Source organism: Lepidothrix coronata, unplaced genomic scaffold (genome assembly GCF_001604755.1).
Source record: "Lepidothrix coronata isolate B3197 unplaced genomic scaffold, Lepidothrix_coronata-1.0 Scaffold36, whole genome shotgun sequence".
NCBI lineage: Eukaryota > Metazoa > Chordata > Aves > Passeriformes > Pipridae > Lepidothrix > Lepidothrix coronata.
Window position 1 is genome coordinate 1,330,362 of NW_016690216.1, and position 27,571 is coordinate 1,357,932.

Consider the following 27,571-nt stretch of genomic DNA (forward strand, 5'->3'; position numbering starts at 1 on the left):
TTTTTTTTTCATTAACTCATGAGCTCACAGCTCCTGGGTAGGTTTCTGCCTATCCTTATATATTTTCCTTTTAAAGTCTTTAATGTCTGTGTTGGGGTCCTCCTTACAGTTATGTCTACAAATTACCTGCTTTTTCTCTGTTTACTAATTTTTGAAGAACTGTTCATGGTTTTCCTTGGTTGATGCTCAAATAGTTCTGGAGATTTTTTGGAATAGTCAGCTCTCTCTCAGACCTGCCATGTGTTCATACAAGTTCAGAGCCATTTGTCTTTTCATAGTTGCAGTGCTGGATTAAGGTTATCTTACACTGTAAAAAAGCAACTACTTCTCCATCCTCCTGCATGATGAAGACTGAGAACATCTCCCTAGTAAAGGGAGAACTAAAGTCCTAGTGGAGAGTAGTTGTGTGCATGGAGTCAGTGGAGTCTCCATGTTCCAGGAAGGGAGTTGGTAAGGTGATTTGCATTCTGGAAACCTGAATCATTCCTATGCATTTCTCATTCCACAGCAGTTGAAGTCCACCAAGGATCAGTCTTGGTGGCACATGAATGGAGGTAGACACCTCCATCCCTACCTGCATTCCCCTAATTCTCTTAAAGCACTCTTCCTAGGAAATGTGAGATTATTCCAAATATTTTGCAATATGTGTAGCTTTGTAGTGCTCTCATGTAAGTGCCTGAAAGATTCAAATGGTCACATCCGTTGATTTTTGGGACACAGTGTTATGATTTTTTTCAGGAAAATCTGCATTGATAGGGACAACAATGGAGCTCTAAGCAATCTGGTCTAGTGGAAGGTGTCCCTGCCCATGTCATGGGGGTTGGAATGAGGTGATCTTTGAGGTCCCTTCCAACCCAGGCGATTTTATGATTTGGTAATGAGTCTATGATTTAGGTGGCTAATCTTGGGGAAAAACTGGCATCATGACTACACAAGCCCTACAGTATGAGTACAGGAAAACATTACGTGGCTTGCACGAAGTTTCTGGAAGGGACTGAAGTTATCCCAGGCCTCCCTACCTTAATTAGTGGTTTGTGTCTAGGTTCTGCAAGAGTTTGGATTTTCCTGGATTTAGTTACTGATAACCTCTGCAGATGTGATGTCTGGGACAGTGCTGCTTGGACAACTGTTTATTGCAGCTGATTTATACTCCTCATGACCTCATGACTCTCGGCTAGTGTCTTGAATCACTTGAGAATAACTAATGCCTCAGCTCTCAGTTCCTTCTCAGTTTCACCTTCAGCCAACTTAATGTTCACCTTCCTTCACAGCTACAGGAAATGAAGATCTTCTGACATGACATGAGTGCAGATGAGCAATATGTTTGGTCTATGGGGAAATAATGTGAACAGAGAGAAATTGCAGATAGTAAAAATAGACATGAGTTTCAGGGGTAGTTCTTGTAATTCTTTTTTCCTCTTCAGTTTTAAAGCATATTTAATAGTGTTGCATGGTTTAGTGAAAACTTCCAGAAATTAACTTGGAGTCATGCAGGCTTTCACTCTCTGTGGGATTGGTTGTACAGTGTGCAGGCAATGCACACAGCAAATTTACCATAACCCTCGAGGATATTCATAGCAAGGAACAATATAAAAGGGTGTTGTCCACAAACAGTTAACTGCTGCAAATGAGTTAATGGCGTTTTTTTAGCACCAATAAAACATTAGAAAGAAAGAGGGGTTTAACGAACTAGAAAATCTACATCATTGTAGAGGGTGATAGGAAACATACAGTATGCTGGCAGTATTCCAAACTTAATTTGGTTTATGTCCTGGATAACTAGATTTGACTCTTCAGTAATAAAAATGTGTAATGCCAGCTACATAGTCCTCTTCAGCAGAGAAAGGATCTGCTGCTTGGGAATAAAAATGTTTAAGTGCCAGCAGAGAGAAAAAAGGGTTGCTGTGACTGCTATCTTTCCACATGGGGGTTATTTATTGTCTCTTTTATGGAATTTGCACCACGCCAGAATTTAGATGAGCTCATGTACAGGGTACAATGCACAGTGACTGAAATGGTTATGAAAGACATGACATTGGCGCACTTGTGGTGCCAGGTTTAATGACTAAAGAATGTGTATGTCTAGGTGAAGAATTATCGGGGTAAGATTGTAGATATCTACAATGTGTAGATATTTTTCAGAACATACCCATGTCTTTGTAATGAACTGAATTAATAAAAATTCTATTTTTTGTACATGAGATATTTATTTCTTTTGGAATGACTTACTGTACATATCTTCCTCTTTTTGTGTCCAGTTCTTGAATGTAAAATAAAAGAAAACTTAGTATTTTGGTATTTAATTGATGGTATTACTATCTTCTCATTTGATCCCCAGGGATTAGGTTCTTGGGGAGGGAAGAGTTTTCATTAAGCAAAACCAGGTGCAGTTGACTGTTGTTTAAGCCAATTTACTTTACAATAGCTTTGATCAATAATACATCTGAAATCTGACTTGAGGTTGCTATGTAAAAGTTACCTTTCATAATAGTATCTCCTGATTAGTTTAACTTGAAAATTAGCAGCTTATTTTGTCTTGTCTTGTACTAGATTTGTGAAGTGCTAGAGTAAGATTTTGAAAATTAATACATTTTGTTCTTGCTTGATTGTAATACGGGTGCAGGGTGGAATGGTACTTCAGAGAATGCTCAGTTTCTCAGCTTCATTAATATTTCACTGTTTAACTCTTTTTAACACTACATTAGAATAACAGGACTACAAAATGCTTTATAAATAAAATACTTGTTTTAGATTCTACATAATATTCTGATGTGACTCTATGTCAAATTTGGGAAACAAATTAAAGCATAACATGCCAGAAGTTGTTCAAGTCTTCCTGAAATAACTTTTTCCTTATTTGTCTTGTTTCATGCAGGCTTTTCTTCACCGAATGATCCAACGTGCTACTGCCAAAGAGGATAAAAATGTCACAGAAGAGACAGTTAAGGTTAGTATCCTAATTGCATATTTCTTCTGTTTTGTATCTGATGTTGCATTTACATATATTTTATTCTTTTGCAGATGTTGTTTTCAAATATTGAAGATATTCTTGCAGTTCACAAAAACTTCCTGTCCCTGGTGGAGGAGTGTTTACAGCCAGAACCTAACGCACAGCATGAAGTTGGAACCTGCTTTCTGAATTATGTACGCTGTCTTTTATTACAGCCTTGTATAATGTTTTTCCTTTATTTTTTGTATTTATTAATTACTGATGATGAGTGTACATAGTCATGGAGATTAAATATGACTTGATTGTGTAATGTAGAGTACTTTGAAGTTATCTCTTAGTTACTGTCATTTCCATTAAAAAAAAAAAAAAGAGAGGGAGGAGAATGAAGAAGGAACATATCAAATGGGCTAACTTTTGTTGTTTCATTGTTTTTATATTCACCAGCTTAGCTCAGGCTGCCAAACTGAGCCCTGAAGCTTGGGCAAAGCTTCTGCCTATATGTGAGACGGAGGTAGAACGATCAGGGTTGCATGAATCAGTAAAAGTAGTACAATGCTATCTTTTTATTCTCCTTTGATGTTATGCAAAAATGTGAATATTTAACAAAGGATTGCATACGCTGGGTAAAATACTGAATGGTTCTGAATTGTGAAGTTTTTTTTATTTCTTACAACTGCAGTACCTCCACAACTAGGCATGTCCTGTAGTAATTGGTTTCTAGGAATATGATTTTTCCTGTTTGGGCAAAACAAGGATGTTAGTTTCACAGAACTTTGCAGAATCAGGACAAATTAGTTTTCTTTCAGTTGTAGTCCTAGTTTCATTGTTATCTCTGGTTATAGTCCCATTTGTTTCTTAAGTTTTTGATTATTCATTGTGGGAGGAGAAAACTATTAATGTTTTGTGGAAACATTTTACAGAAGTTGAGTAACATCAGTTTTTAACTCTGCAGAAGAATGGATCATATTTGAAAACAAGTGTTTGCAGAAAAATTGGGTAATAATGTCAGCAAATTAGCCACTCGTCCATTTTCTTCATGAGTGTTTTATCCTGTGTGTTTGTGGTAGTCTAGCCTCTGAAATTTTTCAGCAAAACTGTATGAAGTTCAACAAAGTCTTGCACTTGGGAAAACATAATCCTGGAGTGCAGCACAGGCTGGGATATACAGCAGTGCTGTGGAAAGGGAACTCTGTGTCTGGGTGGACAAAAAGCTCAGTAAGAGTGAACCGTGTGCTGCTGTGACAAAAAAAAAATAAAGCCAACAGGATGCTGGGTTGCATCAGCAAGGACATCGCCAGCAGAGATAAAGCAGTCATTATTATACTCTCCTCAGTGCTTGTCAGGCCACACCTGGAACACTGTGTTCAGTTTTGGTCACAAAAGAGATGTGGACAGTCTGGAGAGGGTTAAGAGAAGGGCCACAAAGATGATCAAAGGACTGGGAAGCCTGCCATATGTCTGCCTGAGAGAACTGGATTTGTTCAAACTTGAGAAAATCAGGCTTTGGGGAGACTTTATCGCTATGTTCCAGTATTTAAAAAGTGGCTATGAAGATGGAGACTCCCTTTTTACAGAGTCACATGGATAACAGGGGGTTAATGGGTACAAGTTACTTCTGGGGAAATTCCAGCTGGACGCAAGAGGAAAATTTTTCACAATGAGAAGAAATAGCCATTGGAATAATCTTCCCAGGGAAGTGATGGGTTCCCCAACATTGGACACTTTTAAGATTCAGCTGGACAGGGTGCTGGGACATCTTGTCTAGACCGTGGTTTTGCCAGGAAAGGTTGGACCAGATGATTCTTGAGGTCTGTTTCAACCTGGTATTCTATGAATCTATGATTGAAATTCCCAAGTAGTGCTTCCAGACTGTTCATAATTCTAATTTGAGGCGAGACCTCAAATAATAAATGTAGGAAGAAGAGCTGACCTTCTAGAATGAAGACTATATTAGCTATTCAACATTGAAAAGTGTTCATGCCATGTTTTATTAATTAAAAAATTATCAAAATGATGAGTGAAAAACAACATCTTTTTTTTGTTTCTGCAGAAAGAGAAATTCCGTATCTATGATGAATACTGTAGTAACCATGAGAAGGCACAGAAAGTTCTGCTTGACCTGAACAAAATAAGAACAGTGCGGACTTTTCTTTTGGTAAATAAACTTAGAATTGGTATTCTGACCTCATATTTTTTGACTGGGCAGTGAATCGTTAGTGCTGTCACCTCCACCGTGTTACAAGTACAGGCACACCTGCAAGTGGTTAGCAGACAGTTTTAGTTGTGGATAATGTTTCCAGAGGAAAGGCGTGTGTACATCATATTTTCACTACTGTGCTTGGATCTGTGGATAATACAGCATTAGGCAATGTGCCTTGAACATGCTGGCCAGGAGACAAGGTTGTGAATCTGTAGAAAGGAAAAAGAATAGGATAAGATATGTGAGGAGGGATGGGGAAAGGAATTACAGAAAGGAAGCTGAAGGACTCATCAGAATTTCTGAAGAGAAGATCCACGTTCTGATACTGTAACCAGAGCTGTTGCAGACAGAAGTGTTTTATTATGGATCATAGAGTAGCCATTCTGATCTTAGACACTAACTTAGTCTGAGGTTGAAAGAAATGGCTCCACAATTAATCTTTCACTTTATAAGACAAATACGGAGAAGTTTAAAAATATTAAGTATGACAGCCCTCATGGTTTTCCAACAGCAAAACTAATTTCCATGAGTTTGTTAATAGTTGACATTAGTTGTTAAAAGAAGGACTCAGTGTGGAATGATTTTTGTGTTTCTTCCGTGGTGTCCTGTGGTAACAAGATTAGCTTTAAAATGTGGAGCTTACTATATTGGAACTTAAATACCTGAGAAGGTGCCCATGGATATGCTATCAAATTTTGAAGGGATAAGATTTGATTATTATGTTTTGGGACTGGAAAGCAAATGACTTTATCAGCAAAGCATCACAGAGCAAATGACTTTATCAGCAAAGCATCACAGATATGTGGGGCCTCTAGTGGTCTAGTGGTTAGGGTGCAGGACTCTCACCGCAGCGGCCCACGTTCGATTCCCAGCCCCCCGGGCAGATGGAGCTCGTTAGCCCTGTAAGGCCATCCATCTAAGAGAAGGTCACTCTAAACAAACCTACGTTCTGAGACCCTCACTGCCACTGTCCAAGCTTGCTCGGCCCCGGCAGATGAACCTCAGGATTAAAGGGTGGGCTCAGTTCAGCGCACGCTGGGTCTCACCTAAAAAATCCACTGCGCAGGCTCGAAGGGTTAATGACCTTTCCCAAATCTTCGCTCGCGAAGACTGGCCATTATTATTATTATTATTATCACAGATATGTTTAAAAAAAAAAGATTCTGCAAATGCTGACAGTATCATAAGTTTTATTTAATTTTACTAATAATTTTTAGCATGCAGTAGGGTTTCACTACTGCTGTTGACAGAGTTCTTGGTGAAGTTGTCCTGTTGCAGTTGGCTAATTTTTTGAAAAGTGTCAGCTCTGACTCCATAGCTGCACTTACTTACAGCCAAGTTAATGAGCAGTGCACGAATTTCCTTATTGTGGGGAGTACTGGGTGACGTGAACTACCATATCAATTTTACTAAGAATCTCCAATTCATCCATGTTCCATTCATAGTTAGAAACGGCTTCAAAGTTGTCCTTATTTTTCCTCAGTGGTTGACACAATATCCTTCACCTTGCCCCAGATTGAGGGGCTTCATACGCATGGTTCTTGTATTGGGAGCAGCATGGCCGGGTTCAAGAAGAAAGGGCGAATGCTGACTGCAGAGACAAAAAGCAAAATACTCTGGAGAAATATTGCAAAGAGCTTGTTTTTGTGAGAAAGGAAGCTAAGCGTGCATTTGCGGCAGTCAGTGTCATGTACTCATGGGCACACGCAAAGGGCTTTCACGTCTGTTTTGGGTTCCTCATAGGTTTGGGACGTGTCTGTACGATTAAGTGGCATCACTCTAACCTAGAAAACAAGACATCTGACTCTACAATTTGAAAATACAGTCAAAGCCTTCTAGCCAGACAGAATAATTCAGGTCATTAGATACGTTGATATCTATAAATAATTTTGAGCCTTTGAATATAGCGACAGTCATTATATAAACCTATAGTCTGCGTTGCCATTACCTTACTTTATCAGTAAAGCTTTTGCATTGGCAGGTTAAGTGAGATTCTTTAGGATAAGGGATCCTTTAGGCTGAGAGAAAAGCTGGTTAACAGTGAGCACAAAGCAGAGACTTAAGAGTGGGTGTGGAGACCCCCCATAGCAGCACTGGGGATAGGGTGTGTGTATTATGTGCTGAGTAGGGCTACCACCCAGTTTTGTAGTCTCTGTTCCATCAACAATGTGTCTGCCTCCAGATTTGTGGCCTGTGTCAGCATACCATCCGGCTGTCTTAAACTGCTCTTGTTTAGTGTCCTCAGTTTAGACAACTTGCTCTTTGAAGCTGTAGATTATCTCATACCATTGCATCACAATTCCTTCTGATCTCTCCATAAAGTAGTTGTCATTATTACTCTAGGTCTTTATGTACTTACACGTTAATTCCAGCAATTCCAAATATTTGCTGTGATGTCCCTTTGCTGCTTTTTCATGGATGCTTCCACCCAATATTTAATTTACTCTCTGCGTCCATAATCAGATGTCTTGTTGAAACTTTAATAATCTTTTGCCTATGACTTAAGGATGATTTATTCACTGCATATCACATTTTAGAGGTGTATATTAAGATGACCATGTTCAAACCTTCAAACCATCTGTGATGCTAGTTAACATTGAAAACACTTTTTAGAAACAACACCACCTCTAGTGGTCACCCTGAATTATTTGTTTTTGCTAGTTAAATGTTGAAAGCATATTTTGAACATTTTATTTACTGTCTTTTATTTTTAAAGTTTAAAAAAAAGCACCCTCTCTTCATCAGAATGGATGAAGAAGGTACCTAGAGAGATGTTTACAAAATGTTGTGACTTCCTTGTCATGTATGATAGTCAGTGTACCCAACATGTGCATCTGTTCAAGCCTGTACTTTTGACAGTCTTGCAAACCTTCCTCCTTACATATACGTATATATTTTATGTGTAGTTTAGCCAGTATTGCTGTATGCATGTGCCCTTGTCTTTATTTCTGATAACTTTTTTGGGATTTTTCAATCATTTGTGAAATTATTCACACTCCAGAATTGCATGCTCCTTGGAGGACGCAAGAACACAGATGTACCGTTGGAGGGATATCTAGTAACACCAATACAGAGAATATGCAAGTATCCCCTTCTTTTGAAGGTACTTACAAGTTTGTTATTTTTGTTATACTTCCTGTATAAAACTGGTTGCTAAGCATGTTTCCGAAGTCCAGGAACAGTCTGTTTACACAGTTATCTATCTCTTTATTAAGATATTGGACCCAGACTTACTGTCATTAAAGCTAGTGGCAAGTTTTCTGATATCATTATTAAAATAACTGAGGAGTTTGACTGGATAAAAATTATTAGCTCCATTCTGCATCTAGTTCTGTGGTTGAACAGAAGTGAGCCATTTGAGAGAGTTTAATGAGTCTAATTTCAGCTGGGTTTGACCATACCCTTGCTTAAAATGCTTGGGATAGCAGAGTTTGTTGGTGATATGCTGACATGCTTTGATGATACTAATTTACATCAACAAACTGTAAATGAAAAATTCGTTTTGTAAGAAAACCTGTAGAGTAACACAAAGGTGCTGTAGATGGTTTTATGATTAGTTATATGTTTATTCTTATCATATTGTGACAACTTAAAACAATGAAAAATGTTAAATGTGGTGATAAATATTAGATAGTCAAACCTCTGTAATTTATCATGTTAAGAAATAAAATAATACAGGAAAGTAATATTCAAAACAAATTTTTACTTAACAAATTAAAGTCTAATATGGTTTATTGTTCCAAACTATGAGAGGAAAGCCAGAGCAGATTCTGCTCTAGAAGCTACTGGATTATTGAGTAGTAAGCTACATGATTATTGGATAGTATTTTTCACAGTGCATGTGTGAATTTAGATTTGAAAGACTGCCAATTTTGAAGACAGATGACATAAAAAAAAATCTAAAAACAAACGTTAAAATAAAGGTTTTAAAAATAAATTAAACAATATAATAATCGCAATGAGGTATGAGTCATCCCAGATGTCTCTGACTTTACAGTTCCCTTGGTCTATTTTAAAATTATTTTTCTATTCTGTTTTTTGAATGAAGGCTCTACAGACAACACAGGGGAAAATGACTAATGCATTACTCTAGGAGGCAATGAAATGAATATATTTATGTTAAATAAATTTAAATACAGGGTGTGGTGGCTGCAGGGTTAGGGCTCCAGAGGAGTGTTACTCACACGTCAGTCAGGGTATGCACTGAAGGCTGTCCTCAGTCAGTCCAGCTGTATATGGGTAGTTGATACCTTGAGATGGGAAATCTCAGATGAATGCTGGCAACTCCATTTTTGTTTATCAGTATGGCTGCCAGTACCAGTAACCATCTGAAATCAGTGAGTCACCCAACCTATTGTTCCATGCTTTGCTGTATTGCATATTGCACTAGATTAAACAATAGTGTGGAGCTAAAGGAATGAGGTTTTTTTGCCTTGAGTTGCAGGAAAGGCAGGTGTTAATTTTGACATGAGTAAACTAATGTTTTTTTAAGCAGACCTGTTATCCTTGCTGTTGAACAGTTCCAACCCGAGGAATACAAAAACAAACAAACAAAAAAACTGCCTAAACCCCAAAACTCAACATGAAGAAACGTTGTTGGGGAAGAAAGTAGCTGAAATGCAAACTTCTTTCTAGGTTATGATGATTATTTATTGTTAGTAATTAATTACTGTTGAGTTTTAGTACACACTAGGACACAATGCTAGAGGGTTTATTACTTTTCCACCTAGTAAAAGAGAAGTCTGGCTACTTTTTGATTTTGTATGCTGTTGATTTAAGTCTCCTGTAATGTACATTTAGAGATCAAAGACAGGTTTCTTTTATTTTTTCCTTTTTTTTCTCCCCCCCTCCTTTTTTTTTTTTTAATGTCTAAATAGGAATTACTGAAGCGGACTCCAAGGAAGCACAGTGACTATGCGGCCCTAATGGAAGCCCTCCAGGCCATGAAGGCTGTCTGTTCCAACATAAACGAAGCCAAAAGACAAATGGAAAAATTAGAGTTTTTGGAAGAATGGCAGTCTCATGTTGAAGGATGGGAGGTACTGTCATAAGATTTGTTGCTTTGTATGTTGAGGAGGGAGTAACAGTTTTCAATAAGTGTGCACTGCAGTGTTTTTATATGCACTGTTTTTGTGATCCTGCAGTACTATCAACTCCTCAGTTCCATGAAATCACAGCTTTTATTTGAGATCTACTCTGTAAATAGTGTTCTCCACGACTGAGCACTGCTGTATAAAATAATAGACTTCCAGGAGAGAGGGTAATTATTTAGTGTTTGCCTTGGAATATCAATTGTCTATATGAACATGTATGTGTACATGCATACACATTTATAAATCCTAATTTAACTGCTGATCTGATTCTACTGCTGTCTATACCTGGCTAGCAGTACTTTTTCTGGTTGAAAAAATTTTGATTATTTATTATTGGTTAAGGACTGAGTCTGTGAGTTTTTGTTAGCTTGTAGGTAGTCCCTTAGTACTGGGTAAAGTAAAGTAAGGTAAACATGTTCAATAGAATATGTGGAAGACTTATGGTTTTTTTCAAGAGTTTGCAAATGAAAGAATGTTAATGCTCCAGTAAAGTTTTCTGAAGTAAGGTCTTCACAAGTAAGTCTGTTTCTGAGTTAGAATTTTCAGTAGTAAACAGAGATCCAGCCTTTCCCAAAGAAAACAACAAGATCAAGTAGTTGTAGCACCAAAATCTTCCTTTTCTATTATTCTGAGCACTGTAAATAGTTCATATAGAAAGATAGGTGCAGATAAGAGTGTATCCTTAAATTGTCTTATGTGTTTTGTGTTGAAGTGTCTGAGCTGTCTGCACTGGTGTAGGAGGGAAACGCCAATGAAGTTCCTTAAAAGAAACATAAAACAAGCAATGTAAACATTCAAAACTGACTTTAAAAAATAAAGATGCACGGGTTTTTTTGAGAGACAGATTTCAACATGGAAGTTATTTTTTGCTTTTTTGAATCCTTTGCTCAAATATGCTACTTTTCTTCCTAAGAAAGCTGCTTAAGAACTAGAGGAAGAGGCTTTTATCTCTCTAAGTTTTGTGGAAGATTTGCAGGCTAGGATATCTACCAAGAAAAATGTATTTGCTGCATGTTAGTCTGGTAGCTGACAGACCGGGTCTCAGTCTATACAGTGGGAAATGGCCTTTGTATAGTGCAGAGAAAAAAAAGGGTTGGGGACACTGATGGGACACTGAATCAGAGAAAGCTTGAGGTGGACCTGGATGAACTTTAACTGATGGAGTTCCCCAAGAAGTCTGAAAAATAAAAATGAGAGTACTGACTAGAAGAGTCAACTTTTAAGTAGATATTCATAGTAAGAGGTTAAAAAGCAGAAACAAGAAATAGTTTCTACACAACTTTGTTCGTTCTCTACACCTCCTACTTACTATATCTCCTGTTTCTTGAACTTGCTGTGCCTAAGGATGTGCTCTGCTTCTGCAGCAGTGGATTTAGTTGCTGCCATCCAGAAGGATTCAGCAGAACAAGCCACTATCTGAAAGGAGTATAGACCTGAACAAAGACCCCCTAAATATTCCTCATGACACTGCAAAATTATTTCTGTCTGCTCCATGTGAAATCTCCCGATCAGTGGACTCAGGCAAACCTTTGATTTGTTGTTAATTGAGTAGTGTGGGAAGATTTGGTTCATTCTAAATGTGGATTAAGTGACTGATTTTACTTTAGTCAAAGTTCTTCATGTTTCTTCAGTGTTTTGTGTGATTTGAAATGTTTCACTTTTTTCCTTATTCTGTGTAGAAGCATTTTCAAGAACTACATTTCTGGCAAATCATCTCATGCCGGATTTCAAGGCACTGTAATCTTTTGGTACAGGATGGTCATTATGAAATTCCACTAAAATTCACTGTACCTCATGAGAAGGAATTTTAGCAAGTACAAAAGCTGTATAATTGCTGCTCTGTATTCAGACAAACCTTTCTGCATTTATTTTTAATCCTCAGTGTGAAATAAAATAGAATTTAAAAAATTCAAGACAAATGATGCACAGTGTGTAGTCATGCCATGATATTGTTTGTAGGATTTTGAAAAAGAAAGGACTAAGATAAAGTAAACCTCTAAATGTTGTAATTGAAAGGAGGTCTAGTTGACCTCACTTAAAAGCTGCTTGTTTAGACCATGTGAAAAGAAGTCTCTTCTTGTAATTAGCTTGAACTTGCTGTCATCAGCTGTAACTTGGAAAGGTTAGTGTATCTGAATATTAAAATGCATTGGATGTGTTTGTGTGATAACTTCGTGATATAAGCAACAGCAAGTTAAGTGCTTCTGTTGCTGAATATTTTAGGGCAACAAAATGTGTTAAATAATCCTTATTGCCTATTGCTGCTTTACTCCTTCTATTATTTTCAACTTTTCAATTGAGTTTTCTACTGCACTATAGTGACTAAATTCTTCTACTTGATTCCAGTGCCTGAGTCATAGATAGTTGTCAAATCCATCTTAATGAATACACTCAAGTATAAAGTTACAGTATTATTAACCCAGTGCATTATTAGTCATATAAATTGGCTAAGAACTTACTGTTCTAAAACCTCTGTCACTGAAATCTACTTTCCTGCATAAAGTTTCTTCTGAATCTTTGGTCAAAAATATAGTAGTAAATAGGTTTGCTTTTGGAAATATGTTAATGAGCAAAGTTAACAATAAAGAAGGAAGGGTAAAAATACGGACATAAGCATGTGAAACAAAGACTTATTGTCTCTGTGCTCAGAATGTGTTCTCTCAACTGTAACATAGTAATTTCATACCAACCTCGGGGGGTTTTTTTCCCCTCTCCCCCCCCCTTCCAAGATTTCATTTTAGGATTTCACTTGTGCTTGAACTCTGAAATAGTGCCATTGTCTTAAAATAGCATGTTTTTGGTAGAGTTATGTGGTGTTTATTGTATTTTAGCCGATCAGGTTTGCCTTTACCATATGGCAACCACAGGGTGTGCAATCTGGCAAAATTGCCTTGATCTTAATATGTGCATCCTTTTCAGACATAGCATAAGTTTAGTCCTTGAAATGGTAAGAATTTCAGAGCATGTATAAGAGCTAACAGTATTTTGAATGATTCCCAACAACAACTACAAAAAAAATCCCTGAATGCCATGTTTTAGTGTGGATTTAATTAAATAAACATCTGGTTTTCTGCATTGCTTAAAATAAAGAGGCAAACTTGTTGGAGATTTCCTTCCAGAAGGAAATGCTTAGCACATTGCTTGGCCCCAACTAGAAGGAAAGGGAAAAAAATAAAGACTATTTTTAGAATTTGATCAAAGCATGACTTGAATTCCTATACTTAAGTGTCATAAAATGAAGCTTGTGTTTATTATGATAAAAATACAGATTCATGGAAAAGATGGAACATCTGTTTCAAGAAAGAAAATTTTGAGTATAATGACTTTCTCACTTAATTTCCTAAGTGGTTAGATTTATTGGCCTGAATTCAGAACTTGTGTAGGTGGCTGTCTCAGCTGGAGAATGGCTCAGCAGCTGAAGGAGTCCGTCAGTAAAATTTGTGTGGATGTTTCAGTGAGAGAACAAAAAATAAAATTGTTGCATTTGTTGTAAGCTGGAAGCTGAACAACCCAGTCTGAGTCACAGGCCAACTTAGTGATGATAGCATGGGGTATTCTGTTCCTTTCCATTTCAACATATCATCAAGTAGTATTTTACTAGAGATTTCTGTTTTTAAACTCCACAATTTCTAGCCCTTTTCTCTGTTTTGTTTGTTTCTTATGCCCATGCACAAAAACTGAAGAGTAAGTTAATATTTGTCTGTAATTTCTGACCCTTATTACTGTTAACTGGCCACTGAATCAGTATGGTCAAACCTCTGTATTTGACTGAAATTTGCCCAGAATATATAGATGAATAGCTTTTTGTAGCAAATAATACCAACCAATGCTGCTTTTAATCTCAAGGTAATAAAAATAATTTTTTAATGTTAAAGATGGATTCTTAATGATTTAAGGACAGGGGAGGTATTATTTTAAATTTCTTGAAAATGGTCTCCCTCCTTCCAGTGTATTTTAAATGTATTTGTTTTTCAGTTTGGTCATGATAGTCCACATTTCAGACCTCTCACCTAAGCTGTTTCTTTAGTTGGAATGATAGGTGTCTGACTGACAGCCAAAGGTGATTAGAAGCCATATATGTATACACCTTAGTATTATATATTTATACTTAAGTAACCTGCAGGCACCAAGATCTTAACAGATTTTCAGTTTCCACACCAGCTATTCTGAAAAGCCACAAGAGTCCTTGGCTCCAGTGCTACCCACAGGAGAGGGTTGCTCTACAATCTTCAGTGACCCATTAGGATAGATAGAGGAAAAACTAGTCTAAATTCACAATATAAGCCTGCTTTATAGGTCATCTTTTCCCCAACTGAACCCTTTATATGTTTTATTGGAAGATGATTAAAACAGATTTATTTCTATAATACATTGCGTTTTTAAATCAACGTATTACAAAAATGCTGGCTTCACTGAAAATATCCCATCCACTCTAATTGCAGATACTTTAAACATATAGAAACATGAATAGCTTAGTAGTGAAGATTTTATATTTAGGCTGAGCAACTGTATCATCTTCACTTACAAGCCATGAGTATAAATGCCTGTGAAAACTTTGACATAGCAAATTACTTTTCAGGTTCAAATTACTCATATTTAAAATTTCCCTGGTATTTTCAGTTCAAACACTTAATGAAAACATGGTTGTCTTAGAAGGTTTTGGTAATATTTGTTCCAAAACTATTGCTTGTAGGTAGTGTAGTTTAGTTTTAGCAGTGCAGCAGATAGCCTTACCTGCTTCTGGCACCAGGGTGATCACTCATCTGTTACTGCAGCCATCAGCCTTCCCCCTGAGAGGAACAGCTCAGAGTTGGATTAAATGAATTATCCTGCTGGGCTGGATATCAAATGCAGCTTGGTGTTCCTGCTGAGAACCCATGTGAAGGTTTAAGGTGTAGCTACATCCTTCATGAAAACTTGTTATAGTTTTCAGTCCTCCTTTGAATTACATGGTGGATATGGCAGTGCTTGTGTGTGCTCTCTGCTTCATTCTTCTTCAGGCATGTTTTTCATCTCTAAGGGATGTGGTGAAGAGGAATGTTCACCCCAGGTGTAGAAACAGTAGTGCTTTCACATAATATGCCCTTCCTTTTTTCTCCATTTCAGCTCCATGCCCACCAAAAGTCCAGGAACAGGCAAACCCTAAGTATTACTAAGGCAAGGGAGTGATAGGGGATTTTTCTGCACTAGCAGTGTTATGTAGGACAGCCAGATGTGACTTCTGATCCTGTTACCTTATTCCTTTGGACTTCAGCAAATAAAACAGCAATAACAAAATTCACTGATCTGCGGCCACAGCAGCCTGGGTTGTGATCCTGTCAGAAGGTATCCGATAAGTGACATTAACACTGTTCAGTATTTGAACAGGAGATCTCCAAGGGAAAAAAGTATCCCTAGAATGTTGTTTTCATCATCTAGCAGTTTATATTACAAAAGGAAGAAAATTAAGAGGAAGAAAAAAGCAAGGGGTAGTAAGTGATACAGATAACACTGCCATGTTGTAACATTGAACTTGAATCATGAATGAGGAGAACTTTAATGTTAGGTAGCCTGAATAATATACATTTAAAATATATAAAAATGTGTTATTTTATGACCTGTTGCTGGCACAGTAGCAGATATTGCTAGGACTGTTGGGAAAAGGTGGTATTTTTCTACACTGAAAATGAAATATTTTCAATAAGAAGAGACAAAATGTTTTTATAAAACCCTTTCTATGAAAAAATCACCCTTTTGTAGAAAGCTGAAACTGCTAGTCTGCTAGTACAATTTTGAAGCCTTAAGCTGATTTTTTTCAGCTTCCTTACAAAAGAATACCATTTTTCAGCAAAGCTGAAGTTTTCTCTAAAAACAACCCAAAACTCCTTAAAAAGTATCCAATCTGTTAAGATGCAAATTATTAGTAAGTACTGTTCCAGCAAATTTGAAACTCAGACTAAGATATTGCTTACTCTTTTTAATAGACAAGTGCAGTGAAATAGAATGTAAAAAAAATTACCTGCTTTTCTGTAATTGTGGTCAGCAAGCATTACGTGCAGCCCTAATTTATGCTTAATTTATATTACTGCGTATGCTTTTAAGATGTTTCAGTGTTTGATTTCATATAAAACTGTAAAATTAGTATGCCAGTTTCTGGTACTGATGCTTTCTTAGGAAGGGAAATATGCTGCAGTGGCTATAGATGACATTAATTTTTGGCTTGTTTGATCCTAAATGGAAACAGGAGTGGTTAGTTAATAGTGATACTGAAGCTGCCTTACTTAGAGACCTGAATTGTGTTCCAGTGTTGTGCAATCCCACTTATCAGCTCTGTAAACAGGCTGCATTCTCCTTAGGACAGTCTGAGGGATTGCTCAATATTCACGGCTGTGACATACAAAGGATAAGCAGCAAGATGAAGAACTGTCAGAGCAGAATGCATGATTTCTTCTTGGCTCTTAATTAAATCCATTTTTCTTTGGACTACTGTGGTTAGATCAAGAAGAGGAAGTAACTACAGCTCTTGCATGCATAGAACATTCAGAACGTGTAGGTGACAAGGAAGTCCTGGCTTTTGCAGGTTTTCCAAGCTGACTGTTGACTGCCTCAAGTCAGGAAACTCTTCAAACCATGGGTGTGTGCTTGATGCATAATTATCAATAGGATTACATGTCTGGATGCATATAGCACAGCAACAGCAGCTCTGGCCCACAGGAGCATGGATTTTTCAGACTTGCAAAATACACCTCTGAATTCAAGGTAGTCTTCCTTGAGAGATAGATTTCTCATTATATGACATAAAAGTGTCATGAATTTTTCATATAGATATTTTGAGGAAATTTTTGCCTTTGTTAAAGTTCCTTCTTTTTGATTAACTTTTATGAAAATGCCTGGCTTCTTTTCACATGAAAGAATTATCTCTCTTGAGACAAAAAATGAGGCATGGGAAGTTTCATCTGAAACATGCAAAGCTTAGCAAAATTCTGACGTCTTCAGAGTATGTTAGGAGGAATATTGTATATAGTATAGTAGACAGTCCTAGCTGTACATGCCACTATTAGCCTTGCCCAATTTTTTATCTTTCTGTCTTTTTGATTTTTTGTTTAGCTTAGTCTACTCTAGAAGTATATACCCTTAATGATCTTCAACTCCCAGGTTGCTTCAGCTTCCAAGTTCATTGTGGCAGAGGTGGTGTCTTGTAAAGCCCCATTTTAAGATATTTCTGAGTAAAGTTACTGAGGCTAAGAGTTACTGGATAAAGTTGGTCTGATTTTCAGGAGAGGTCTCTGCACAGATATAATATAATTTGGAAACTTTTGGTGATTAAACTGTATCTATTCAAAAAAGCCCCCCCCAATACTACATGAATACAAAGCTGGTGTTAAGCATTATTAGAAATTACTATGTAATTACAATGCAATAAATCATCATGAGTTTTATTCTTAGTGTTTCCAGAGATTTGTTGTGCTTGTGAGTTTATGTAAGAAACTTTTCCGCAATTGATGCAAACAAGAGTACTTCAGTTCTCACAGAATAAAAAAAAAAAATCTCTTTCCAATTGATTTTAGGGATCTAACATTACAGACACGTGCACAGAAATGCTGCGAAGTGGACTACTACTCAAAATTTCAGCAGGAAATATCCAAGAGAGGATATTTTTTCTTTTTGATAACCTCTTGGTCTACTGCAAAAAAAAGCACAGGTAAATGATTACTTTCAAAAATAATGTATTTTTCTCACAGTAGAGCTAATCATGTGTATGCTGTTCCGTTAGAACTGTGGTAAAAAAGGTAGTGGTTTTAGAGGAGACTTATCCACCGATGTGTATTTGATTCAAGCATTGTAAACATGTTATATGAATGCAAAATCCTAATGGTGAAGTGCAAGGAGAAACAATGTGTTTTGTCAGCCTTCCACAGCAGGTTATATGTGATGACCTCAGTCTCTTCTAGGAAGGGTAAACAGGCTGAATTTTTAGTTTAAACAAACTAGTAATGTAGCTTGTGCAGTAAAATAAATCTACACAGATTCAAGAGTTTCAAGCTGTATATTTGTAATCGGGGAAAAGAGCCAGAAAGCTGCTGCTTGCTGCATTGCAAGGAGCAGTTCCTCAGTTGAGCAAAACATTTCTACAGGTAATGTTCAGTTCTCTAATGTTTCTGAGAAGTAAGGGCTCTTTTACAGACATCCCTCTTGATGCTCAAGTTTGTCTCTTTGATCCAGAAATTGGTTTTGAGTAGCTGACGAATACGTGTTACTGTCTAGATCTTTGACACATTCCTGGATACGATACATACTCTTTTCAGAATTTATAATTTTTGCTGTATTTTGTTGTCCAGCAATTACTGAGTACATATTATCTTTGCAATTTTCCTCCACTCAGTTGCATATTTTTGTAGCCGTATTCCAGCTAAAATGCATTTTTGGATGAAAATCTCAAAATCATAAAAGATCATCTATGGTTTCTTCTGTTTTGAGCAATCATGTCGGACATGTCATTAGCTAGTACCATGGTGACATGTCTGCAGACATAGGAATAACTCAATTTCAAAATTGAAGGTGGGAAATTAATTGATTATATGCCAGCAAGATACTTTGGGTATTGATTGGCACATAGTTAAAGAGGGTGTTGCTCATAGGAACTTTGCACTTTGATAATTTTACAAAAATTGTCCTATCTTTATGGTATGAGATATTTTATGTAATTTCTAAGCATCATTTTGCAGCAGAGTTGTATAAATGTGAATTTCTATATTTGGGGTCACAGTTATAAAGGTCACTAAAGCTATTGGATTTCTCTCACTTTAGAGAGAAAAATGGTGTGATACTGAACCTTTATGCTTGCTGCTGGTTTTGCTTATTTTGGTTTGTTTGTTTTTTTAATCTATTATTCAATTTTTGAATAAGACATTTATAGTATAGTAGAGTTATTCATTAGACAATAATGAAGTAATGATTGAGAAGCGGGTGAAGATTAATTCCTCTTTAGAGTGAGTGAAGGTTAAAATTCAGGTGATCATTAATTCTTAGGAGCAGACCTTTGGTTGATATGCAGTATTAATTATCATTATAGGCAAAAATGGACAGAAAATAATCCCTGGTTTATCTGAAATGGGAAATGCTGTCTAGAACTGGGGTTCTCTAAATGCCTTGACTTCGCTGGGAACAGAGTTACAGCAATGCAAAGTGCTTTGGAATATATTGCAGTGAAACTGCCACAAAATTTCAGCAATGCTTAATTACAATTCTTGTTTAATCTTTATGTTAGATAGGAAAAATGTTGTCTTCATTCTTCCATACCTAAGTCCCACTTATGAGGCTAACATATGTAGGCCAAGATTTATATCCAAAGATGTTCTTATTTCATTTTTTTCAAACTACCCTTGTGCTGAATTTCTAGACTAACACAAGAAGACTGCATCAGTCAAGAGGAAAGGTTCTCCCAATGCATTATTTTGTCTTTGATGGCAGACAATGGCATATAGAAGCCAAAGTGTGGGAACAGAGCTTTTACACAGTAACACTTTCCTGATGAACTCTCATTCAGATAGCATTTGGCAGCTAACTCTTACCAGCAGTAGCATCTTTGCATTACCAACAGCAGTGTCCCATTCAGAAATGGTTTCTACAGTTCAATTGCACATGTATAAATGTACTGTGATTCTTACAGTGGTCTTTAAATGCTACGTGTTCAGATAGCAGTGCAGAAATGTAGAAGGTGGTGGATGACGTGCTCAGATCTGCTCTTTCTTCAATCAGGCGATTGAAGAACAGCAAAACATCTGCAGATGGCCATCGTTACCTGTTTCGGGGCAGAATAAACACAGAAGTGATGGAAGTAGAGAATGTAGATGATGGAACAGGTGAGTATATTTGCGTTGCTCATTTACAGAGCAGTCCTTCGAGCTGCTGAAATCAAATGCAACTTGATGATTTCTTTGGGAATTGATGGTGCTCCTTCTATTTAGAAAGAAAGAGTAAGATGCCACTTTAAAAGCACTATCTATTAGTATCAAAGTTCTGCTTCTTTGAATGGATGGCAGCGATGTCATCCATTATTAGCTGGTTGGTCATAGATAACTATTTTATGCTAACATGAACAGAGTAGTAAAATAAGGTGCCATTTATTGCTCAGCTGAAATTGCATATTTAACTTCATTTTACAGCATTTCAGCGCTCTTAAAGAACTTATACCTAGGTATGTGGTATATTTATAAAAGCAAATGGAAAACTTACCTCTGTTGGAATGAAACCTCGAACACTATAAATGCTGGAATTGTGACATAAGAAAGTTTTTTTAAAATATCTTTAGCAATATAATCCATATGATTGCTTGAAATTTTCCTGACATACATTAATAAAGTGAAAAAACAAAGTATTCCTACATGTGTCAATTTTTGTTTTAGAAACTTGAGTTTAACCTTTGAGCTTAACAATTATTAATTTTCCTTACAATTAATAAATAAAACCTGAAACATTTTGGGCTTTCTAACGTAAAACTAAAAAAAAAAATAATAAATGAAACTTGCAGTGACATTGCAGATGTGTGAGCCTGGAGGAGATTTCTGGGAGTTATGTATTACTTCCCGTGATACTTTAAAGTAGTGTTAGGTTTGTCCTACCTCTGCTATGGATTCAAAGCATTTCTTAATGTAATTGTGTTCTAAAATTGAGCATTAATGACAATGATTCTACAGTGGAAGTAAGCTTCATAGGAATTGAATATTTCTTTAAAATTAAGATTATCTTTTTCTAATTGTGAGTTCCTTGTTTTCAAAATAGTTCATTCGCTGGGTAGACAGTAGAACTGACTTGGAGAACAAATTGCCTGTTGTTCTTATTGCCACAAATTAGTCTCTCTTCCATCTCTTATTTTAAAGTCTTTCATGTGTGGTGTTTGGGCGTTTTTGTTCTTTGCCCTTTGGAGGGTTTTTTTTTTATTCAGTTTGCTTCCATCTTTTGTCATTAACCCTCAGTTTTATAAAGAAATTACATTAAAAATGCTTGGAATTCATAACTGAAGTGTCTAGACCTGAAACTCCGCTGGTGCCAAGTAGGACAGAATAATTACTGTAGTGCTGCAATGTGGGATGTCTACTATTAATCCCAGAGTTGTTTGGCTTTTCTGAGAACATTATTTTTCAATTTTCTAGTTTGTGTTCCAGAATACCACATCAGAGCCTTCTGTGCAGTAGTGGTGCCTATTCCGTTATATTTTATACTGTGTTAATGTCTGAGAATAGGTCCTATTAACTACTTTCTTTTCTGTACTGAGTTTTATCTTATAATTTCTACAATATATTGAGCATTCAGAGTTTGTATCTTGTTCCCTAAAGCTTTTGCAATGCTTCTTTTCTTAGTTCCATGAACAGTGGAAAATGCTGAACATAAGGTAGAGCACTATGGTGTCACACTTGATGTATTACCTGTGCTTACCAGACATTTTTTGTAAGAATTCCTTGACATCTGTTTTGGGCTATGTCCTTCACCAGGCCCACCAATTTAGTTAGTGATTTTGAGCTGTCCATGGGTACCTTGTAATAAATTTCTTCAAGCCTCTTTGACTTGAATATAGTTTATTCAATATTCTGTATCCTGCTATTTCCCTTTTCTGGCCTGTATTCTTGCCCAGTTTTTAGCTTTATTTTAGCATCTCAGTAATTTGTTTATGCAAAAAAAAGAGTTGATTGTTTCAGTCTTTCTTGTTGTATATTATTTGAAACCCTTTATTTTTTTTCACCTTCCTTATATATGCTTTAGAAAGAAAAGTTTCCCTGTTTGCATTATGTCACTTTCTAAGACGGCATCTCTTTGCTTGTAACTCTTGATGTTACTGTGGCCCCAGAAGCTTACACCCAACATCTTCTTCCTGATGAATATTCCAGGAATTCTGTAACTATTCTTCTTTCACTGATTCCAACCTGCATATTGCCACACTTTTAGTGTTGGTGTTAGAAAATATTTCTTTGGTCTTCTTTCCGTGACTATCCTGTATTTCTCAAATCTGTCCTACCTCTCTTTGTTTACTTGTTCTAGCTATCCGGTCCTTGATCTCTTTCACGCCGCTCGTTTTGCTTCCTGCGCATTTGTTTTCTTCCTCAATGAATCATCAGTATAATTTGGCTAAGCACAAATAGCCTTCCTCTACACTCCAGACACTAGTAGTATAATTTCCTCCAGCCACAGGAAATTTTGCTACTGTCCTCATTTTCTATAGCTTTGCACACAGTCCTCATGGCTATCATGCTTCCTTCCCACTTGCTCTCCTAAGCCATATCAAATCCTGTCACTTTTATATATACATTATTTCCAAAATCCATACTTCTTTCCACTTCTGAGACATCAGTTAATGGTTTGGTTATTTTGATTTCTAGCTTATTAGAGTTAGTGGATGCCCAATCCCTGGAAACATTCACAGTCAGGTTGAACGAGGCTCTGAGCAACCTGACTGAGCTGAAGATGTCCCTACTTATTGAGGGGGGATTGGACTAGGTGATCTGTAAGGTCCCTTCCAACCCAAACCATTGTATGACTCTATGATTATTCTTATCTGTTTTTTTTAACTTATCACCACATTTTCACTTTCAATTTTTCCAGTATCCTAAAATATTTTTTTCCTTGTAATTACTGCTATTTCATCCCTCCTTTCAATGGTTCTCTTTGAAATATGAAAATGTTTTTGTTATTTCTCTGAAAGGTGACACTTTGACACCTTAGTACCCTTTTCTTGTCACCCCCTCCTGCTTTTTTATGTAACACCCCTGGTGTTCTCCTTCCTTCTGGTACTTGTGTATCCCGTCTCCTCACACTGATATTTTTTCTTTCACTCAGATCATGATGCCCTTCTTTAACCTTCCTCTGTTCTGCTTGCTTTACTGTTCTCATTTGTTAGACCCAGATGTCTTGTTTCTCATCCCCTGTAGTCATCTCTGTTTGAACTGTAACCCAGTACTATTCTGCTGCTTTCTTTTTGTCTCATCACATTCCCAAGTGTAGCAATATGATTGTCTGAGCCTCATTCACATTAGCTTTGCACAGTATTGTATTATTTTACGCTCCTTAATCATCTATTACCTATTACTTTCTATGATTCTTAATTTAGAGTGGAAGCTCTGAGTGCAGAGTGCTTGTATTTTCACATCTGTGCAGGACTTTCTCATGTACTCTATATGGAGTTCTTTACAGACATTAAAGACTATTCAGTCTAGATGATACTTCCACAGTTCTTTACTGTAGATTTTGGGATCCCCTTCTCACTTTATATAAAGGTCTCTATATACAATAGGGCAAACTGAGAGTGTTTGCTCTCAGCATTGATAGAGGTAAGAATGTAGTCTTCCTTGTTTGTAAGTAGAAGCATAGAAATAGGAAAACAGATTCCCAGTGTGGTTTATTATCATGCTAATGATGTGCCTACAGAAATTAACAAAGCTTTTTCTGAAAAGCAATTTTTCTTTGATGAAATTATGCCTTGGCTGAGCAGTACAGTTGGTGTGAGCTTTCTTTTTTAGTTACAGCACCATGATGCACTCTGCTTTTTCCTAATTGCACTGATTAAAGTGGAATGCATATTACCTATCAGGGTAGAGTATTTGTGATCTTAAAACAATGTGGCTACACAGCCACTTGCAAGTTTTAGAAAGATGGATATATTGTAATGTGGGGTTTTTTTCTGTAGGAGTTTTTCTAATTCAGTTTTGAAAGAAAAATATATTTCTGAAGACATTCACAAGCCGTTAAATGAATCTTATTTAGTTCATGAAGGAAAGCACTTGGGAATTAGGAAATACCAGATTTATGTTTGCTATAGTATAGTAGTTCTGTCCCCTGTTGTTTAGAAATGAGGCATGATACAGAAAAAATAGAGGATGATAATGGTAACTAGAAGCTGCTTCAAAAAGTGTACATAGGAGAATGGCAGTTGATACTGTGCAGCAATTACTTCCTTGGTATTTCTGAGCATTGATGCTCCCAAGAACCTCAAGTCTGAGAAATTTAGAAGACCTTCAATACAGAGATTTCTGTTTATTTTTTTAAGGGAAGAAGAAAATTCTATTGTATATGGCTGTAACAAATTGCTTCTTATGCAAGAATCAATGTTTGAGTCTTGAATTTTGAAAAATATATTACAATTCAAATTACAAGCATTAACGTATTACCACGTAACATTAAATGATGTCATCTTGTAGGCTTAATGATTTGTTGATCATTTGTTGGTTCAGACTTCACATCGAGCGATTGAAGTCTCATGCTCTTCTTCTTTCTGCAACCATTATGTCAGGCTTGCAAATTATTTGTTTAGCTTGACTGGCAGCTGTGATTGACATGATGTGAAGAGTGCGCATATGTGCTGTGCAGCTGACCAGCCAGAATATGCACACCTCCTGGCTGGCCAGCCAGCATGGCTGCAGCTCTTGATCAGATTTTGTCCAAAAAGTCCAAAGAAGGTAGGAGTTTATATGGGATGATAATGTAATGCTGAAATGTTCTTGACTACGGGCGTGGGTGTATTGGGGAGAACAAATTGCTCATGGGAGCCTTGGAGGATTGTAGTCATGGGGAACATGAAGAGCAAAAGAGAAAGCAAGGGTGTTGCAGTTAAAGGCAGAGACTGAAGTCAAAGTGGCCATCACAGCAGTGGTTTATTGTTGCAAAACTGGGCGACAGTTACATGTCTTCCTCCACCTGAACTCACTGCCATCTGTATACATTAGGCAGTCATAGCACCTAGCTTGGTGATTGGGCCTTTCACAAAATTCAGTGAGTTTGTAGTGGCATGAGGTAAATGTGGTCAAACTGCCAGTCTCTTGGCCCTGCAATTAGAGATCTTCAGAGGCCAAGGAAGCTGCGTATTTAAAAAGTCACCTCTACACTGAGATATTCAAGGGTCTGGACGAGCCATTTTTTCCCTTGACTGTTGACTCTGATTTTCTGAGAGTGCTTGAATAGTATGATGGGTAGTTTTCAAGAAATGGTGTTTTTAAAGGGACAAAGAATATTCTGAATAGGCTATACAAATAAAAATATGATAAAAAGGTAAGTGGTATAAACATGATGTTGCAAAAATACCTGATTTCATTTTCTTCCCGTTCATAACTTGCTTGTGCTTTCTTACATGCTTTGAGTACTAGAAGGTTTTGTTGGTTTAGAAATTAGCCATCAGTCTCATGGTTTTCTAGTGGTTCCTGACATTTCCCAGCCCAGTACACAAAGCTTGGCTGCTTTCCATCTAATTAAAATGCAAAGTTATTGAAAGGATACTAGCATGTCTGCTGAGATTTATGATAAATCTTAGCAAGCATTTCAGCAAGGGTTTCAGTTTCAGAAAATCCCATTTCATCATACAAAATAGGGCTGAATTATGAAAAAGTATTTGCAAAACAAAAAGCTTTGTAGTTATTATAGTAGTTCAGGACTTGCCCTAGGACTTTCTTGCCTCTTAATGAAAGTTTGTGGTGAGAAAACGTTGACCTTTGATTTTTCTAAACACTTTGTATGGTAGTTGCTAGCTCTAGTTTTTTAGTCTGTATTTTACGTAAAAAAAAAAATTTCTTATCATAAGGAATTTATGTCTCCCGAGTTTTCCCCCAGGAAATGCAGGTAGTCTTAGTAAAGGATAGTTAGGGGTATTATTTTTGGAATTTCTGAATAAGATTTATGGGCCAGCATATTAAAATAGAATGTTACAGAAGTAATAAGTAGTAAGTAATAAGGGTTTGATTTTTATATCATAGTTATTTTTACATATTAAGAGTCAGAAGTTCAAGATACCTAAGAACATCAGCAGCTGTTATCTCTCCTATAGGGTATACACTGAACATAGGGCTATTTAAAAAAATTATTTCAAATTATTGCATATTTCAAAAATTATGCATTTGGGGTTTGTTTTTTTTTTTTACATCAAAGAACATCTTGTATTATATTTCAGTTTGTTTAAACTAGTAAGTGTAGATATTTATTTATTTGGGTAACCAGTAAAAATACATCAAATATATGTGATGTGCTTACTTGTCAAGTTGAAATTGTATTTTACCCCCTGTAAAGTCCTTTTTTAAACTTAATAGTAAATCATTCAATCAGCACAGCAGCTCTGAGCAACTTAAGGGACAAAACCACAATGCTGTTTGTTTAAGGAATTATTTATTATAGTTTAACACAAACAGAAGTACTCTAAATACTGTTATCTGTTGTTTTAATAGGACTCTGCCTGTTTTAGTATCGAGTTTATACCTTCTTCCATATGCTATGCAATTCTTTGTTACATTTTACAAAGGACATGGTTTACTAAACATTAAAACTACAATTTATTAAGTTATAACATAGTTCACAAGTGGCACAGGTAACTTTAATTTTTGTTCTTCTTTATCTCCTGGGCTTCATGTGTACTGAGAGTTCTTAGTAATTGTAACGACTATTGCTTTTTGTAAGAATTGAGACTCTTTAAGCCATTTTATCTATTCTTAGCTGACTACCACAGCAGTGGCCACACTGTTATTAATGGCTGGAAGATCCACAACACGGCAAAGAATAAGTGGTTTGTATGCATGGCGAAAACCCCTGAAGAGAAGCAAGAATGGCTGGAAGCAATTTTGAAAGAGCGAGAGAGGAGAAAAGGTAGGTTAATAAACTTCCTTGTGTTGCTTTGCCAGAAAGCCATGTTGTATTTTTATGTTGAGATATAAAGAAAACCAGCTGGTAGGCAAACTTGTGGTGTCAGATTCCTCTGAAGATTTATGAATAACAGCTTGGGAAAAATAAATCAAGCTTGTATTAGGAAGGGCTTTATGTCTTCAATCATGTATGCTGGTAGTGAATGCTGTTTTGGAAATGGGGAGATGATTTAACCTGTGATTTTATAGTTTATCCTCAACTAGTATAAATTGTCATAAACTCATTGAGACCTGTGTAATATTATGGTTTGTGGTATCTGAGGGTCTGTCCTAAATGCCTTGTGTGATTTTTATGCATTGATTCCCTTTGCGAGTGGCCATTTGAATCACTGAAATGAGCAGGCTTTCAGTGTTGGATTTTAATGTGGATGATCTAAAGTGAAATGGTACAGAACGTACCCACCACCCCATCTTTGATGTATTCTCCCCTACCAAAACATTAAGAAATCACCAGTGGCAAACCACTATCTTTTTGAATAACTGAATTAAGGTGAAAAAATACTTGGATGAAATATAATCCTGATCTCAAATGTGACCATGAATAACTTCATGTGTTCAAGGTGAACCCAGTACAAAGTAGAAGCAGGGAAAGGTGACACCTCATAATTTTCTGGAGCTAATTTCATTTGCAAGCTAAAATATCCATATTAATAATGTTGTTTGGAGCCTTGATATTAAA

The 27,571-nt window shown here is 36.6% G+C and overlaps 1 protein-coding gene across 1 annotated transcript in view; it reads left to right on the top strand.

The window, feature by feature from the left end:
* PREX2 (phosphatidylinositol-3,4,5-trisphosphate dependent Rac exchange factor 2) overlaps positions 1–27,571 on the top strand; it is a 177,844-nt gene that overhangs the window by 43,033 nt on the left and 107,240 nt on the right. Inside the window, exons 3-10 of the mRNA XM_017812536.1 lie at positions 2,876–2,947; positions 3,022–3,144; positions 5,001–5,105; positions 8,152–8,253; positions 10,028–10,189; positions 17,791–17,924; positions 19,982–20,085; positions 26,687–26,836. Of these exons, the coding sequence (XP_017668025.1) occupies positions 2,876–2,947; positions 3,022–3,144; positions 5,001–5,105; positions 8,152–8,253; positions 10,028–10,189; positions 17,791–17,924; positions 19,982–20,085; positions 26,687–26,836 (952 nt within the window). The remainder of the gene's footprint in view (positions 1–2,875; positions 2,948–3,021; positions 3,145–5,000; positions 5,106–8,151; positions 8,254–10,027; positions 10,190–17,790; positions 17,925–19,981; positions 20,086–26,686; positions 26,837–27,571) is intronic.